The sequence below is a fragment of the Dunckerocampus dactyliophorus genome, chromosome 1 (genome assembly GCF_027744805.1).
Source record: "Dunckerocampus dactyliophorus isolate RoL2022-P2 chromosome 1, RoL_Ddac_1.1, whole genome shotgun sequence".
Taxonomy (NCBI): Eukaryota; Metazoa; Chordata; class Actinopteri; order Syngnathiformes; family Syngnathidae; genus Dunckerocampus; species Dunckerocampus dactyliophorus.
Genome location: NC_072819.1, coordinates 30,150,759 through 30,169,586, shown reverse-complemented (window position 1 = coordinate 30,169,586; position 18,828 = coordinate 30,150,759). Strand labels below are relative to the sequence as shown.

Here is an 18,828-nt window from a genome sequence, read left to right as displayed (position 1 = left end):
AGTGTCTGGAAGGATCTCGGAGACATGAAAGCTACAACATATTTTATTTATTTAAATTCTATATTAAGCGTTTGTGCATGCTGCATGGGTGTAAAGGGAATTTATGTTTGCAAAAGGCATGTAGTACTAGTTCTACTAGTTAAAACGGCACTGCTGCAGATCATATTTCTACATGCCCATGTACTTGCCTGTATATATTTTCAATGTTCCACATGGTCTGATGGGTTCTTTCCCTCTCAGGTACGCAGCAGCAGTGCAGGATGGATCTCAGTACTTTGTCCTGCTCATCATCACTGATGGCGTCATTTCGGACATGGCTCAAACCAAGGAGGCCATAGTGAATGTAAGTGCTGTTCTAACACCAGCTGCAGGATTTATATCTCTTATACCGGGACACTGCTCTCAGGCGGTTTTTGTACTTTAAAGGGTTTGCAGTTCAGTCAAAGCACATACGAGAATTTCTGGTATGCTTTCTGCTCCATTTGTTTCCTCTCCTACAACCGCATATTCCGTTCCATGTTCACTTTTGTTGAGACGTCTGGGCGCCTGAGGTGTTTGGAGCCTGACCGCTTGACTGACTCTCAGGTTCAGTCTGTTAAGACATAAGGACTTTCCATCTTTTATGGATATACAATATACAGTAAAAAAATATATATATATTAATAATAATAATATATACAGTATATACAGTACATATATACACGTGTGTGTGTGTGGGTGTTTATAGAGGGAATTTTTTTCAAGTCTTCTAAAAAGTGTGGGAAGATAAGAGACCATGTATAGTGGAAATAGAAACATAGTGGGCGTTTGAAATGGACCCCTCATTACTCACTCTGACTCACTGGAGTGTAATATTTATCATGAAATGTAATGATAAACATAGACAATTGTAAAAAAAAACAAAAATCATAAGTAGATTGATACTGAGTCGAGCATAAGACCTCCACAAAGGACAACAATGCTAATTTGGACTAAATTGTACACCTTCATGGATACCCATGTCCTGCATATGCCGACGTGTTCTCATAAATATGAATGCATCCTGTAATGAGGAATTAAAATACTCAACAATTATTCATGTGTCAATGCAGTCGTCCCTGATTTATCGCGGTTATTTTAAGTGAATTTCCACGAAGAAGGATTCAATATTAAAAAATCGAATATATTCGTAGTTGGAGCCTAGGAAACCTGTTTATGACTTTCTAAATACAATTTTTACCATTATTAGAGCCCTGTAGACATGAAATAACACCGCTATAGTCAACTTTACACTCCTATTATTCTTTGTTTACAACACATTGCTCCACTGAAATGCGCAGGCTACGTGATCACTGCAGGGACACAAGACAGGGCCGCCACTGTAAACATAGCATGCTAGCAAGCTAACTAGTTAGCCTCCAATTTATTTATGCTAACCTTAAGAAGGGGTTTCAAACAGAGTGGGGAAGAAGGACAAAGTAAGAAGAAATAACCACTTCCACATGGAATGTGAACTTTTTTTCACTATGTCATGTGGGACATGCGGCCACACGGTACCGTCACAGTCTGGAGATCGGGAAGACCTGTATTCGAATCTCCGTTGGGCCTCTCTGTGTGGAGTTTGCATGTTCTCCCGTGCATGCGTGGATTTTCTCCGGGTACTCCGGTTTCCTCCCACATTCCAAAAACATGCATGTTAGGTTAATTGGTGACTCTAAATTGTCCATAGGTATGAATGTGAGTGTGAATGGTTGTTTGTCTATGTGTGCCCTGCGAGTGGCTCGTGACCAGTCCAAAGTGTACCCCGCCTGTCGCCCGAAGTCAGCTGGGATAGGCTCCAGCATCCCCCGTGACCCTAATGAGGAGAAGCGGCATAGAAAATGGATGCATGGATGGATGGATGGATGGGGGCATACCATGGCTGACTCGTGTGACATTCTGTGTGAAGTTAATCTAATCGAATGTCGTGTCTCATCAATGTAACATTAGTGACGCCTAGTGACTGGAATACTACATATTGTCTTTCAATATTTTTTTACTAATAATAGTCCATAGTCAACCACAAAACAACCCCGCGATAGAGTGAGGGAGCGATGTTCGAAACTCTGTGTAGCAAGGAATGACTGTATAGTATCATATTAATAATATTAAGGATATACAAATATATTAAACTCAGACATATAGGGTAATACAGTAACAAAAAAACATTTAAATAAAAGAATTTGCACCTTTTTCAGGACATTCACCAGCATTAAAATCAATTAACTGAATGTTCATTAATATCACCTTGGAGCAGTTGAGGCAAAATGGAGTGCACTACTTGGCTGTAACCAACATAAGCGCTGTTGATGCAATTTCAACCAGTTTGTTGTCTAAAGAAGTACAACACACTCCTGATCAAAATCTTAAGACAAGTTGAAAAATTGCTTGGTTGTGCAATGTTGGATGTTAATGAGGTTTTAAGTAGAGCTACAATATGCAAAAACAAGAACAGTGAGAGAGACAAAAAGCAGTTTAAAAAAGTAATTTATTGAAAACAACAATTAAACTGAAATAGGATCTTTATCAGCTGATCAAAAGTTTAAGACCACAGGCTATAAGCCAAAATCTGCACAAAATTGTCATTTTCTGTCAGGCATTCACACTGTCATGCCCTCCTGATGGCTAAAGCTAAGAAGCTTTCTCTTTTTGAACGTGGTCAGATTGTCGAGCTGCATAAGCAAGGCCTCTCGCAGCTGCTGCTGAGGTTGGGAGCAGTAAATCAGTCATTCTGAATTTTTTGAAAGATCCTGAGCATTATGGAACAAAAAAGTCAAGTGGTAGACCCCAAGAAAGTCACACCTGCGCTGAGCCAGAGGATCCAATCGGTTGTCCATCAAGACACAGGGCGTCTTCCAACCACATTAAGGCCCTTACTGGTGCCGACTGCAGCGCAATAACCATCAGACGGCATCTCCGGGAAAAGGGTTTAACAAACAAAAAAGTAATTGAAAGACCTCCTTCAACGCCACAAAACTGCCCGTTTAGACTTTGCCTGGGAGCATCAAACATGGGACACTGAATGGTGGAAAAAAGTTTTATTCTCTGATGAGAAAAAATGTGACTTTGACGGTCCAGATGGCTTCCAACATTACTGGCATGACAAGGAGATCCCACCTGAGATGTTTTCTACCCGGCACAGTGGGGGGCGGGGGTCCATCATGGTTCTGGGTGCTTTTTCATTCAGTGGAACACTGAAGCTTCAGGTGGTGCAGGGTCGTCAAACGGATGCAGATGTTGCAGCGGGCATCCCTCATGACTGAGGGCCCTCGTCTGTGTGGTAACAGCTGAGTTTTTTAACAGCACACGCTGCAGTTCACAATGCTCGCTTGACCAAGGACTTCTTCAGGGAGAATAACATCACTCTTTTGGACCATCCTGCATGTTCCCCTCATTTAAATGCCATAGAGAACATTTGGGGATGGATGGCAAAAGACGTTTATAAAATCACTTCCAGACAGTTGATGCCCTTCGTGAAGCCATCTTCACCACTTGGAGCAATGTTCCCACTAGCCTCCTGGAAACACTCGCATCAAGCATGCCCAAACCAATTTTTGAAGTGATTAACAAGAACGGTGGAGCTACTCATTACTGAATCCTACTGAGAACATTTTTTGTTCTGGTTTGGAGAGTTTTTTGTTATTTTTTGAGCGATGGTCTTAAACTTATGATCAGCTGATAAACAGCCTATTTCAGTTTAATTGTTGTTTTCAATAAATTACTTTTTCAAAATGCTTTTTGTCTCATTCTCCCTTCTTGCTTTTGCATATTGTAGCTCTACTTAAAATCTCATTAAGATCCAAATGTGCAAAATGCAAATTCTAGCAATTTTTCAACTGGTCTTAAGATTTTGATCAGGAGTGTACTCTACGAAACAGCAGCTCAGAACACTCGCAAAGAGAGTTACTTTTATTGCATTACATTTGTAATGAATTGCTCCTCACTGTGTCCTTGGTTAAGGTAAAAAGTCAATTGGATATCTAGGTCATGGTCACATCTCCCAACTGAGAGTTTTATTTTCAAATAAATTTAATTTAATTTAATAAATATATTTACCTTTAATGCTTGTACAGTACCTCTCTTGCACACACATATTCACACACTGATGGTCGGAGCAATTAAACCATCCATTGCTGACGGAGCTACACAACTTCACCTCCTGCTGTACAGAAGACCCTGAGGCAGTCATTCAGCATGTGGATGGCCTCACTTTGACCCCCAGCAGACTGGGTTTAAAGGGAATTTGCGACTGTTAATCAAATCCTTCGAACAGCCACACCTTCCTTTTAAGATCTTGTCTGCTGCTCTGCACTGCTCAGCCCTAACCTGCTCAACTTCTCTTGCTGCTGCTCAGTGAGAGGACTGCACCTTACCTCCTTTAACTCTTCATCTGCAGGAATGAATCATTGCGTGTGCCATCTCTGCATGTTTGCTATCTAATTTCTCACACTCAAAGTAGTCTTATGATTTCAGATATGAAAAGTCATATCTGAGATATGAAAAGTCATATCTGATGGTGAGTTAGTGCTTCTGGGAATATTTATTTTGTTGTTTTCCCCCAGTGATGAATATATTCACATATCTATCAAGAAAGCTCACAGGGTTTAACTCAAGCATCTGCCTTTGATGTTTTTCCTTTAATTCCCAAATTTAGCTCCATAGCTTCCAAGATTGCTTTCTGATCTGAAGGGGGTGCTCACAAAAATTAATTTGGACCCAGGTGGCACAGTATATATCATAACTGACGCTGTTAAATTGTAATGTAGATGGTAGCTGACATCAAAATCTATTAATATTTAAAAAATAGTTCAACTTAAGGTCATAGGCATCGCACGTTTCTCCTTTCTGAACATTTTAATTTGTACGGCTGATTACAAATAGCATATCTACTGCATAATAAGCAATTTTGGATAGAGGATGTCAAATGTGAATGTTTAAGATCAAGCACTTAAAATACAAATAAAGATTGAAGTATTATTGAGCACTCATTGTGCATCACTACATGAAATTCTAATTGTAACCCTGTAAAATTAAAAATGTTTAGTACATGAGAAAACTTTTTTACTTTAGCAACTTTTTCAACATTTCCAATCATTATGATGAGGTTTACACACTTACCCATTTCATATTTCCACTTGAGAGACTTTGATTAGTACAATAAATTAAAGTACAAAAAGTTTCATTTAAAAATTTATTGAATTAATAACATTTGTTCTGTCCTTTAAAGGGCTTTTTTTTAATTGTTATTTCTGATTCAACAATTTCGGTTTTAAAAAAAAGCAAAATTAATGATTAACATTATAACTGCTATTGTATCTTTCCATATACAGTATATCAGCAAATCAGTGACATGTGGTGAGGTTCGTGGCTGGTGAGGCACTGACTCCTTTGGAGTGTTTTTTATGTTAATACGGGTTGCTCATTAGAAAGATAACAAGAATAGAATAATTCACTTGCATTAAAAGTTGTGTTTTCAAAGACGTCTTATTTTTTTTGTAAAGTGAAAAACCCATCTGTGGTCTTAGCTTTTATTTTGATATGAAGTACATGCACCCTATCTAACGCTGATTACCTTCTGTTGAGCTTGGATATATATAATCCTCCATCTGGGCATAAACATACATTTATTGCATTTGACCTGTTGCTATATCTAGCTCTAGCTGCCACTGCTGTTGTGTATTTTAAAAAGTTACAAAAAACCCACTGGCTTTTCCCCTGTGAGAATGGACAGCAGTGACAGGTACCTTCCAGCTCACGCACACCTCTGCCCCTTCATGGTGAGGTGTAGTACTGCAGCACCTCAGCCTATGACATTTCTCTGTATTGAATTGTCTGATTAGCAAGAATAATGATGTCACACTTACATAAAAGACATTACGTGGGATGTGGAAAGTCATGTTGGATAATAATTGTTTCTGCAAACATTATTGGTAACATTTTCAAAACAGAAATCGGCATCCAACTCAGTGCACTCAGTGCAGTGCACTCAAGACGGTAGGCTCAGCTCGCGCACTTAAGATGAGCGGAGAGACTCGCCGTAGCGGCTCACATTTCTGCCCTGTATGGATCAGGAAATGTGCAAGTTCAGTTTACTTAAACAAAAAAAACTGTTAAAAACAATAAGAATCATCCAGAAAATACATTTATAACGCAGTTCAATGGACTAATATTCATATTTATTTTACGTGATCATGACAAGGCTCTGTCTCCCCTGCCGCACTGCAGCAAATATAATAATATAACATGTAACACATGGATAATTAATCAGTGCATCCCTTCTTATAAGATACGTGGAAAATACACGTTTACTTTACATCTATATTGCAAAATGAATGATTTCCACGTGAGCTTGTCTATTGGAGGGATGTCATACATAAAGCACAGGCAAAGTAAGATATGCTGTAGGCTGAATAATTCAGCTCCATATAAGTATCTGCTTTAGAGGAGCAAGCAAGCAGAATATATCTGGTGTGAGAGCAAGAGGTCACTATACGGACGAGGCTCATGAAGAGAAAGCTAGGGAATGGAGGGAGGATAATGACAGAGAAGGGTTCTCACCAGACTTGTACTCTTATCTGTAACATGCCTCTCCCCTAGGGAGTTTTTTTTTAGGAAGGCTGGCCTACTTTTATGACTGTAAATGTATTTCTACCATAAGTGTACAGTCTATCATTCATTCATTGTGGAGCTGAGTGGACTAAATGCATGTTGCTTAGGCTATGTTCACACTGAAGGTCAATTCCGATTTTTTTTTGCTCATTGATCTGTATTTTTTCACATCAGTGTGAACAGCACAATTCAAATTTTTTCAAATGAGACTCAGGCCTCATTGGTATGTGGATATAAATCCGATATGTATGCGATGGAACTGCAGTGTCAATGGTCGGGTCGTATATCTCCATATCATCGAAAGACATGTAATGCCGTACTCACCGATGTAGGCAAAATCTCTTCTTGTCATCCGAAAATTATTTTTAAAAAGTGTCAGTGAAGTGGCTCACGGTTCCTGCCACACACACGCTCCTTGGAACAGACGTCACAGCACGTTCTCCACAAACGGCCATAGCCATAATTCTTGCCCTTTTTCTTCTTAATCTGCTGCACAGGATCATTTGGTTAAGAAAATATTGACTCCTGTGGAGAGTGCTAACCGCAGAGCTAAAAGTCCAGACTTTGACTTAAGAGCCGTGCCAAACGAGTAAGGTTTACTAACAGACACTTGCACAGCCAGCCACATCCGTTAACCACATCGGTTACACTGTATCTCACACAAATGAGTTCACCCATCACCATTTCAGCAAACTATACTAAACCAAACCAATCTGAATCAAAGACTTGGAGATCAAAGGCTTTGATCTCCACATGAACCAACACCACCCCTTTCATCTCCATACACATACTGTACATGAGCACATTATGGGCCTAAGGGTCATTACACTGCCCCCCCAACAGTAAGTTCCTTGTCCTCGATGGAACAACAAAGTCTCTGAGGTAAGGAAGCAATCTCCGCCGTCTCCGTGACCTTGTGGGCTCTTTGGTGATGACGGGACTTCTTGTGTCTGTAAGTCAAGGCTGTGGGAAGCTGGCAACACTCCCTGCTGTGGGTCATTGTCTGCTGGTTGAGGGGCCATCTGTATGGGGCCAGCCTGTGCTGTACTATGTTCCTGCCCCTATGTGCCAGCTGAACCCTAAAGATCACCTCACCAACCCTTTCTAGCACCCTGCAGGGTCCCGCCCAGCTGCTACCCAGCTTGGGACATCATCCTTTTTTCTCTCTAGTCCTGACAGCACTCATGTAGCCCCAGACCATGACACAACCGCCACCATGATTAACTATAGGCAAGACACAATTATTTTGGTCACTTGTATTGCTTGCTATTTAGACAATAATGGCTGTGTATTGACTCATTTTCAGTGGATAGTCAAGATATACAATACTGCTATACAAGCTGTACACGGACTACTGTAAAGCAACCATTATGCCACAGAGTGCCATGAGAGATCATCCAGTCAAATTTTCACTTATTGGTCCGAAAATTAGAATGTATTTATTCTATTTCCTCTATCTGTGCCAACACCATCTAGTGACAAGCAAAACAATGACATGCTCTTCCACTATAAGGTAGACGGTACACAATTATCTTGTGTGTCCGCCAGTTACCAGTCATGGTACGTATGGTGGTGTGTTATGGGATTGTTCTGATGTAAAATATGTGCCTTGACTCAGTAATGGTTGGGAAACACTGCTCTAAAGTATATCCAAGTTTCATATCTACAGTATTGTCCCTTGAGAAGATATACTGTAATAAAAATGACTGTGAAATGGTGCATATTCCAGTATGTATTTCCTCATTCTACTGCATGTATATTTATGAGCTAGACTGTAGGATTGTCTTATCTTTAACGAGAGTCATATATTGCATTTTAAAAGCAGCATATGAAATGTGCACAGTTAAATGCAGTTACATAGTTCAATGTTGAAATACCGTGAGAGCTCCTATTGCTAAATAATGTATACTTTCAATGCCTGGATGATTCAGACTAACTACAATATTATGTGGTGTGAAACCTTTACGATTGTGTCTATCATTTATGTTTCACTCCTTACTTCTTGTCCATTATTGTTATGTTCCTTCTCTGGGGAGCCATGCTTTCGGTTAGACTGACAAGGCAGGAAGAGCAAGTGCATTATGGGATACTCTGTAGTCAAAAATATTATTACTTCCAGCAACTGACTGCTCTCCTTGCTCCTGACAGGCAGCAAAACTCCCCATGTCAATCATCATTGTTGGAGTCGGCCAAGCTGAGTTTGATGGTGAGAGCGGCAACTAAAATGTGTTTTTATTATTATTATTATTACAGTATATAGTAAATGTTTATACTTCTTTGACAATGGCAGTCACCACTGAGTGTTGTCTTCATAATGGCAACATTTGTGATATCGGTCTTGTTTTGGATCTCATTAAGCGGGCCTAATGTTGTAGCCGTGAAATATATACAGGTATATCATGGGGTAGGTCAAGTGACTTTTGCTTTTGTTGCAGCCATGGTGGAGCTGGATGGTGATGACATCAGGATTTCCTCACGTGGAAAGCTGGCAGAGAGAGACATTGTACAGGTGAAAGAGTATTTGTTAATAAGGTTTATAAGGATTCAAATATATATATTTTTCAATATATATTTTCAATATAGTTTATATTATATAGATAGACATTTGTGTGACCAGACCACAAGGCATTCAATATACGGCACAACACTAAAGCTAGAGACTGCTATATCAGCAATGTCCATTTTTAAAATGTACAAAAACTCAACTCTCAATTCAATTTTAATAGCATATCAATGTTGCATTTAGAAACTAAAAGGAAATGACATGTTGGACTAGGTCACATCACGAGGTAGTCACTCATGGTATGTACACAAAATAGAAATTAATTAGTAATATAGGGCTATAACAGTCACGTCAAACCACATTTCAACTGTCCCATAACACTCTTTACAAATTCACAACAGACCATATAGCGACAGCACCAAGTTCCCACAAAGAAAAGGAATAACCAATAAGAGTGGTGAAAAACACACTAAACTTCATAAATTGGCCTCTTAAATGATTGGATTATTGATAATTATTTATATTTTCTAAAGTGAATCATAACTCACTCTTTTGGGAACCACCTCAATCCCTAGTAGTTAAACCGTTCAGACTTGTGTTTTGCTTAAATATATATTCTTACAAAAATATTTGTAAATAATACTATATATAGATCATGGCTATTCAGCTAACACATTTTTAGAAAACTAAGGTGGCTTCCTCCTTTGTCGTTATTCTTGTTTTGTGTATAATGTAACTGTAAGACTTTGCCGTATCTTAAAACTTCACCAGATTGTAGTCGTTAATAAAGTAATAAAGTCTTAAATTAAGTCGAAGAACTAGGAAACACGGCTGTTTTTGAAGACATACTGCTAAAAAGTAGTCAGATGCTCTATATTAGAAGAGCGCCTTGCTATTTAGGAATCTGCTGCAAAACATTAAAAACGCTTTCCCATGTTTTGAACTGAAGATTGATTGATTGATTTGATAAGATAAGATAAGATAAGATAAGATATGCCTTTATTAGTCCCAAAAGGGGAAATTTCAGGTTTACAGCAGCGAAAGTACAAGAGCACACAAGAGAATAGTACATACTCAACTCCAAGAGCAGGTAAAGTGCAAAAACAAGTAATACAAATGAGAAGTTCTATACACGATATACACCTATATGCATGTTGACCAAGTCACAGATTTACAGTATTTCACAGTTATTGCACTTGTTTATTGCATGGTTAATTGCACGGTTATTGTACAGGATTTTTTGGAGCAGGTTTTATTATAGATGTCATTTAAACCTTGAATTGCCCACAATTTGCCGCAAGTTGAATACAGTAGCTGATATAGATGTTGATTCCACAATAATATGTGTTTTATATTACTGTTATTATTTTATATAATATATTTTATAGAGCTTTGGGGCCCAAATGAATGTGTGCCATGAATTCCGCATAGTAACAAATGGCCACACAAAAATGTGATGTGACCAGGAAAAAACAATTCTGTTGATGTACTGTGCCGCATTACTTGAATTTATAACACATCGGTTGGAATGTTTTTTTTGTTGTTGTTATATACTATTGTTGTTTTACTGGTGTGTAGCATGCCTGAGTGTTTTGTAGCCCACTTTTTTTTTTTTATGTAGAACTTCACACTGTACAGGAAAGCTAGTCTGGACCTCAACAGTTTTAACATTTGTAACTCAAATTCACAATGCAGCCAGGTCGACTCATCGTCTTCTTCTTCTCACTGGTCTGTCTCCTGCATCACACCAGTTTGTTCCATTCAGAGACTACATGGACCGCACAGGGAACCACGTTCTGAGCATGGCCCGACTGGCGAAGGATGTACTGGCTGAAATCCCGGACCAGCTCATCTCCTACATGAAGACCAGAGCTATTAAACCCAATGTCGTTCCACCAACTTACTTGCCTGACAACTATTGCCAAACCAACTCTGTCTGAAGTCCCTCACACTGCCCCACCGTGTATTTGTTTTGGAGGCCTCATACAGTGGTGTGAAAAAGTGTTTGCCCCTTCTTGATGTCTTATTTTTTTGCATGTTTGTCACACTTAAATGTTTCAGATCATCAAACAAATTTAAATATTAGTCAAGGACAACACAAAATGCAGTTTTTAAATGAAACTTTGTATTATTAAGGGAGAAAAAAATCCAAACCGACATGGCCCTGTGTGAAAAAGTGATTTCACCCTAAACCTAACACCTGGTTGGGCCACCTATAGCGTTTACAGTAACTTGCAATGAGTCTCATACAGTGCTGTGGAGGAATTTTGGACCACTCATCTTTGCAAAATTGTTGTAATTCAGCCAAATTTGAGGGTTTCCCAGCATAAACCGCTTTTTTAAGGTCATGCCATAGCATCTCAATAGGATTCGGGTCGTCATTTTGTTTTTCTTCAGCCATTCAGAGGTGGACTTGCTGGTGTGTTTTGGATCATTGTCCTGCTGCAGAACCCAAGTTTGTTTCCGTTTGAGGTCACAGATAGATAGCTAACAGATAGCTGACATTCTCCTTCAGGATTTGTTGGTAAACAGCAGAATACATTGTTCCATTTATCACAGCAAGTCTTCCAGGTCCTGAAGCAGTAAAACAACCCCAGATCAATACACTACCACCACCATATTTTACTGCTGGTATGGCGTTACTTTTACGCCAGATGTAATGGGACACACACCTTCCAAAAAGTTCAACTTTTGTCTCGTCAGACCACAGAGTATTTTCCCAAAGGTCTTTTCGTTCAGCAGTGGTTTTGGTCTTGGAACTCTGCCAGGCAGGCCGTTTTTGCCCAGTGTCTTTCCGATGGTGGAGTCATGAACACTGACCTTAACTAAGTGAGGCCTGCAGTTTTTTGGATGTTGTTGTGGGGTCTTTTGTGACCTCTTGGATCAGTCGTCGCTGCGCTCCTGGGGTCATTTTGGTTGGCCGACCACGACTGGGAAGGTTCACCACTGTTTCATGTATTTGTCATTTGTGTTTCGCTGGAGTCCCAAAGCTTTAGAAATGGCTTTATAACCTTTTCCAGACTGATAGAACTCAATTCATCTCAGTTAAGTTATGTCTTAACTGGGAGGGGAGACAATTTTCTCCCTTAATAATCAAAAATTTCATTTTAAAACTGCATTCATTTCAGTTGTGTTATTAGTCATTGACTAATATTTCAATTTGTTTGATGATCTGAAACATTTAAGTGTGACAAACATGAAAAAAAAAATTAGGAAGAGGGCAAACACTCTTTCACACCACTTTCCCTTTAGTGAATCCAATAGAGGTGAGACTCCATTTCTGTTTTGAAGCAAAAAGATTTGCAGCTTTGAGGGCCCCTACGGGAGGAAGATGGAGGAGTTTTTGTGTTTGACTCACTTTGGAGGGCGAGAGGGTCCTCAGAGGAGCCCATGGGTGCCACGGGAGGTTTCATTGTTTGCTGTCAAAGTGGTGAGTGATGTCATAGATAGCAAGAAAATACATAGGAAGGGCGTACGTATATTAGAATGTGCAAGTGTGTATCATGTGTGTGATACCTTTTACAATTGCTGTGTGTTGATGTAGAAAATCATATGTATACTAATTTATTTATTTATTTATTTATTGCAGTAATTATTTATTCTCTTTGGGTGGGCTTTCAGAAGGTGGGAGGGGTCAAAAGTCGTATTTTCCATGGAGTTTTCCATCCTATATTTTATGACCTATGTTATTATAATATTAAAGAAAATAAATCCCACTTTCTACTTTGATAAATACTGTAATATAAAAAGCATGTAATGTATATTAGGCATTTTATGGATTGTCTGACCATTTTTTGATTGCAAGTTAGTTGTGGATGACCTCCCGCCAGCCTGTTTTCTTCTTATTATTCTTATACCTGTTTCTAGTATTTCTATCAAAACAATGCACTAATTACCACCCAAATTAAAAGCACAAAGGTTATTATATTACTAAGTGAAACATTTGTGTTTTAAAAGAACCAACAGCAGAATGAGTTCATCTATTTACACAGCTGGAAGGCAGTGATTGGAAATATGTATTGCTCATGATATTTGCCACAAACAGTATGTTTACAGAGAGCACACACCTTTTTACTAGTTAGCATCCAGTACACATCACACATTAAGCAGTATAACGCACTATGGTCCATTATGTGTAATATTACTTAAATATTGTACAGTATTTTACATTATTTAATCTGCCACTATTTTTCCAGATATGCTGTTATTAAGGTCCACGTATAAGGCTGAATAAGACAGTTGAACGCCCACCGCCATTGTTTTGAGTAGTTTCTCTCAGTCATTTGATCCAAATGTGCCTACAATATGGAAACATATCCAAATTGACTTAGCCAGGTATTATTCTGCCAGCAGGTGTCATGTTGTAGATGCACAGGTTGCTAAGGATAAAAGTGTTGAACAATTAAGTGGAGGTTACACATGTGTTATGTAGTTTTTGTACTTCCTGCTCGTCACTAATAATCTTTGAATATAATGTAAGGTAACAGTATGACTGAGCCTTTTACAATACTCGGAGTCAAGACCTGTTTACAGTTCAACCGGGGCCGTTTATGTTTGCCTCAAGGAAGACGTAAACTTGTATTGGTTTTATTAAAAATACTGTATGTATATTGTTGCTCATTTACAATTATTTATTATGTTCTCTGACAGTGTTGCATAGAGCCGTTGTTTGGTTTTGTGAAGACATTTAACGTAAAGCAAACATTCTGAAAACACCAACTACACCCTACTGCATACTTTTATTCCTGAAAAATGACATACTGTAATTTCTCTCTGTCAGGGGACAAACAGCAAACAACTTTCCAGTTATTTATTCATCAGAAATGAAATGCGGCCATGCATTTATGTTACATAGCATACATAAATACCAGAATACCTCTACAGAAAGCCATTCAAGCACATGAAGCATTATGAATGAGAAACATTACAGTTATTTTATCATGAAACATAATTTTGCTATTCATGGTCCTGATTACGTTCAAATATATGCCTATTGATTTTGTTTTGTGTGCACATCATTCATGTGACCAATACTTCTCATTTAAAGTAGAGTTAGATAGTCTGTTTTAAATACCAAGACTATAAGAAGCTACTTGACACTTATGCAAATGTGAAGCATTACATTATTATTATTATTATTATTATTATTATTATTATTATTAAGGAATATATGTTCATTTAAATCTGAAGATGTCAGTTCAGTTGTTGGTTAACTTCATTGTATCTCTTCCTTCAGGCTGAGCTCTAATTGTGTACATATACTCAATCTACGAATTTTCAGTGCCAAAACTATACTCAGTCGAACATGGCATCTTTAGACCTTGTGCATGTGCGTGCCAAACATGGCAGCAAGTTGGGTAGTCTGCCGTCATGTCACCTGATTACCGCATCGGCCATATGCTTAACTTGTTCCTTGGGATGTTCTTTGGACATAGCAAGCACCTCAAGCATGTTGCATCTCTGCTCTGGTCCTATTCTGTTCCTCAGAGACACATACTGTACTGGTTCTTGCCACTGCTCCTCTTCTATCCCAGGTTGTTCAACATACCTCTCTAGGTCTCTGACTTGCATGCTGAATTATTTCCAAACCAGGTGTTGGACATGATTGTCGTCATGCTGTGGTTTGTGAAATGCTTTGTAATGGATTGCCTTAAATTAAGATTAATAAAAATATTGACAACTTTGACGGTTGATGGCCATGCTTTTGGACATGCTTTACAAGTTCATCACATCACATGCATGATTATACACACACACAATTCAACAAATCCGAAAAGCAGTAGGAAGAAGCACAGCCTATTTAATCCTACCCCTTTTCCATGTCTCAGCAATTGATAGTTTGTTCACTTGCTGTGTTTAAATGTTTTCCATTTTCTAATAGGAAGGGAAAAGAATAGAAAATATTTAGCAATACACTCGGCCCCCAACTTACGAACACAATTGGTTCCAGACGACCGTTCGCAAGTCGATTTGTTCTTAAGTCGGAGAAAAGGTAATATTACCAATGATATAGGTACTACATGTACGTGTATACATATACAGTATATGTGTATGTATGTAAATATGAGTTTGGATGTAGAAGTAATATTAAATGAGGATAATTAATGAAAAAAACAATAATAATAAAAATGATCTAATAATACGTAATGATAAATGTTATTTACCTTTGAAGAGGAGTGGTCGAGCATACGTCGTTGTGGTGGAGTTGGAGGAGGAGTTATTGAAAAAAAGGACAAATCGTCGTCGTTGTTAGACTCTTCTAAAAGAGGTAGTGTTCTGTGGGTGGTGTAGAATTAAGCAGACTTATTAACTCTTCATAAACTTTAATCACACGCTCTGTCCGGGTTGTATAATACAACTCTTAGCCTTCCTCTCTCCTCTTCCTCGTCATTCTCTCTTGTTGGTCCCATTAGCAGTGTCACAGTGCCCTCTTCTGGTCAAGCATGTAGCAGTATAAATACTGATGGAGCGATTACAAGGCAAAAACAGACACTGTGGTTCTCAGCATTCATCTTCTGCCATATGCCTTACAATGTTCTGGGTGTTCTTATTTTTGTGTAGGTTGGATTCTGTGCTGTTTCCTGTTGCAAAGACCTGAGTACGAACATGGAGTGGTGCCAGGAGACACACCTGTGTCAGATTGGCTATTAGGAAAAAAAAGATTGGCTATTATGCCTTCTTAAGCCCTCGTCACACTTATTCAGAATCAGCACAAATCAAGCACAACCAGATGGATAGATAGACAGACAGACACATAGATATATAGATTAATAGATAGATACTTTATTGATCTCCAAGAGAAATTCATATTAATGAAAACTTCAAAATTCGTGTCACATTTGGGAGAGAATTTCAAATTCTTTGTAAAAATGCTGTTCGAATACTTATATTATGTGTATTAGTACTCGAATGTCACTCAAATGTAGTTGGAACACAGTCGGAATACTGTTAGAATGCAGTCAGAATATTTAGAAGGTACTTAGAAAGCTTTACGAGTGCCATTAGATTGCTGACCAAAGTCTGGTTGGTAGGTGCCTCAATGCTGTACAAATTCACCTCGAATGCAGTCAGGAGGCTTCCGGAATAGCTAATATGGATTGAATGTTCAAGAATTACGTTGAATGTATCACGAATGCCCCTAGTGTGTCAATTATGCCACCGGAATGGTCCCCAGAATGGATATAAAATGCTGCTGAATCTAGCATTTTCATCAGTCTCAGCCCAGCCACTGTAGAGTATGGACCCCCAGGACCGTGTTCCTTTGCTCCAGATTGCTCTCCTCCAGCAAGACCTGCTTGAAAGAGATGTAGAAGAGGCCAGGAGAAGAAACAGGAGGAGAACACAAAAAAGATACCAGACCCAACCATGGCTGGCAGAGGGGAGGAGGAGGCTGTACGGACATTACGCCAGGCCGATGGAGGAGATCAGAGGAGAAGACCCACAGTCCTTCTTCAATTACCTCAGGACAGAGCCTACCATGTTCGATGACTTGGTGCAGAGAGTGGGGCCATGGATATTGAATACCAAGATGAGGAAGGTGGTCCCTCCAGGCTTGGAGTTGGCTATCACTGTAAGGTTCCTGGCTTCAGGTGGCAATTACCCCAGCCTTATGTACAGTTTCTCTGTGGTAAGGAACACCATCAGCCTTATCATCCCTGAAGTCTGTCAAGCCATTGAGGAAGAGTACAAGGACGAGGTCACCACCCGCGCCACCACTCCCGAAGAATGGACACTATTTCAAAAGCAGATGGAATGTTCCTCATTCTTTGAGAACTCTAGATGGCAAGCATGTGGCCATCAGGGGACCTGCCAAGAGCAGCATCTTGTACCACAACTATGGAGAACTTCTTCTCTGTGGCCCTCATGGCCCTTGTGGATGGAGACTACAAGTTCCTGTGGGTGGACATCAGTACCCCTTACAAGCATGTCTGATTCTCAGATTTTCAACGACTGAACTCAAGGACTGCCTCGAAGACGGGAACATAGGATTTCCTGAGCCAACTCCTTTACCCCATGATGACAAGCCTATGCCATCCTGTGAGATGATGCCTTTAGAATAAAGACCTTCTTGATAAAGCCATATGTTCACATGCATCTTCAGAGAAATGAGATCCACGACTACAGGATCTCCAGGCTGCAACGTGTGGCGGAGAATACATCTGGAATCCTGGCCCAGGGATGGCAAGTCCTCCTCACCACCATGCAGCCAAGGCCTTCCATTGTGCAGGACATCACTGAATGCTGTCTTTGCCTGCACAACTTGATGAAGATATGTTATCCAGATCTCCACAATGGAATGGTGGATAACGAAGATGTCCAGCATAACGTGATGCCAGGATTCTGGAACTTTGGCATTTTGATGTGAAAATGTTCCGATGTGGACAGCGGCGCTAAGTCGACAAATCGAGGCAGCACTACTCAACTTTGGTCTTTTTCTCCTAACTATCCTCACTAAATCCACATTTTCTGCAGGGGCTTTTGAATTGTATAACACGTGCAAACACATTATCATCTTATTTTCATTGCAGTGTTTTTGTACCAACATGTTTTATTTATAGCTATTTAAGTCCTCTGAGAAACTGGCGCCCTCTTGGTGATGAGCATCACTTTCTTGCAGAAATGTGCTCCCCTCAGATTTGTGTTGTTTATCCCTATAATGAGATGCACTCTGAACAAATCAGGCCATCCACCTGGGAAGCGGGAGACTGCCGTCAGAGCCATAATTTACCAGCTTTAGATAGAGCCAAAACCTCCCCTGCCCACCCACTTTGTGCCTGAACAATAACCACCAACAAGAAGCCAGGAAGAACGTTGACAGCTAAAAAGATAGAATTCCGGACTACTTATTTGTAGAGTAACACTTCACATGTATATTGCAGGAAAACATTCAACTCAAAGTGAATTATACAAACAGCTTTGCAGCTGTGGCAACTTTGTATGATAAATAGACATTGTTACAATCAGACACATCTACTGTAATTGATTATTGAATTGTAGGGTTGCTTGCAATATTTTATTTGGCACAGCAATTACAAGTTTTGAAGTACATGACGGCTGCATGAGCAATGTCAGTCTAGCTCATGAAGTGGGTGTGGATGCATATAGGAACTACTTTCTACAGCGGGCCCCAATCCCATGGGATTGTACAGTTTAGAATTAGACTTAAATTTCATCTTAAACGTGCACCAGATTTACCGTATGTCACAGCAGACTGCAGCAAGCCTTCCAGTCAGTGAGCACTGGAGGATTAACTTCAAATGCAGTTTGCTTGCTTGCTTTTACTTTTTGTAGTTTTTTTATCGGTGGTGCTACCACAGATAAAAGATGGAAAGGGTGATGATAACCATTGAACCGGAAATTGAACCTATTGTGGTAAAGGAAGGGTGGACACTGCCCTCGCAGCTCAGCACAATATGGCTAAAGCATAAGTAGACAATAATAATAAGAGAAGGATGGACTGTATATGTGAAAGTGAGCTACAGGTAATCTTTATGTGAAAAGATGAACCTCCAGCACAAACAGTCGCTTTCATCACTACAACGACAAAGTTCTGGGTGATACACGCTTTACCTTTTAATATTTAAAGTGGTTAAGTTCATTTTTACGCTTGTATGAAAGTTTTGATTGTTTAAAAGGTGCAATATTTTAAAAAGCGCGTAATGTGCAATATACGTAAGATATTGCTGGGCAACTACCCT

At 39.4% G+C, this 18,828-nt stretch overlaps 1 protein-coding gene across 4 annotated transcripts in view; it reads left to right on the top strand.

Moving 5' to 3' along the window:
* cpne5a (copine Va) overlaps positions 1 to 14,816 on the top strand; it is a 125,613-nt gene extending 110,797 nt beyond the window's left edge. For all 4 annotated transcript variants that reach the window (XM_054774178.1, XM_054774169.1, XM_054774161.1 and 1 more), the window contains 4 exons: positions 241 to 343; positions 8,776 to 8,833; positions 9,063 to 9,136; positions 10,882 to 14,816. In XM_054774178.1, coding sequence (XP_054630153.1) covers positions 241 to 343; positions 8,776 to 8,833; positions 9,063 to 9,136; positions 10,882 to 11,070 — 424 coding nt within the window. In that variant the 3' untranslated portion in view covers positions 11,071 to 14,816. The remainder of the gene's footprint in view (positions 1 to 240; positions 344 to 8,775; positions 8,834 to 9,062; positions 9,137 to 10,881) is intronic.
* The last annotated feature ends 4,012 nt before the right edge of the window (positions 14,817 to 18,828 follow it).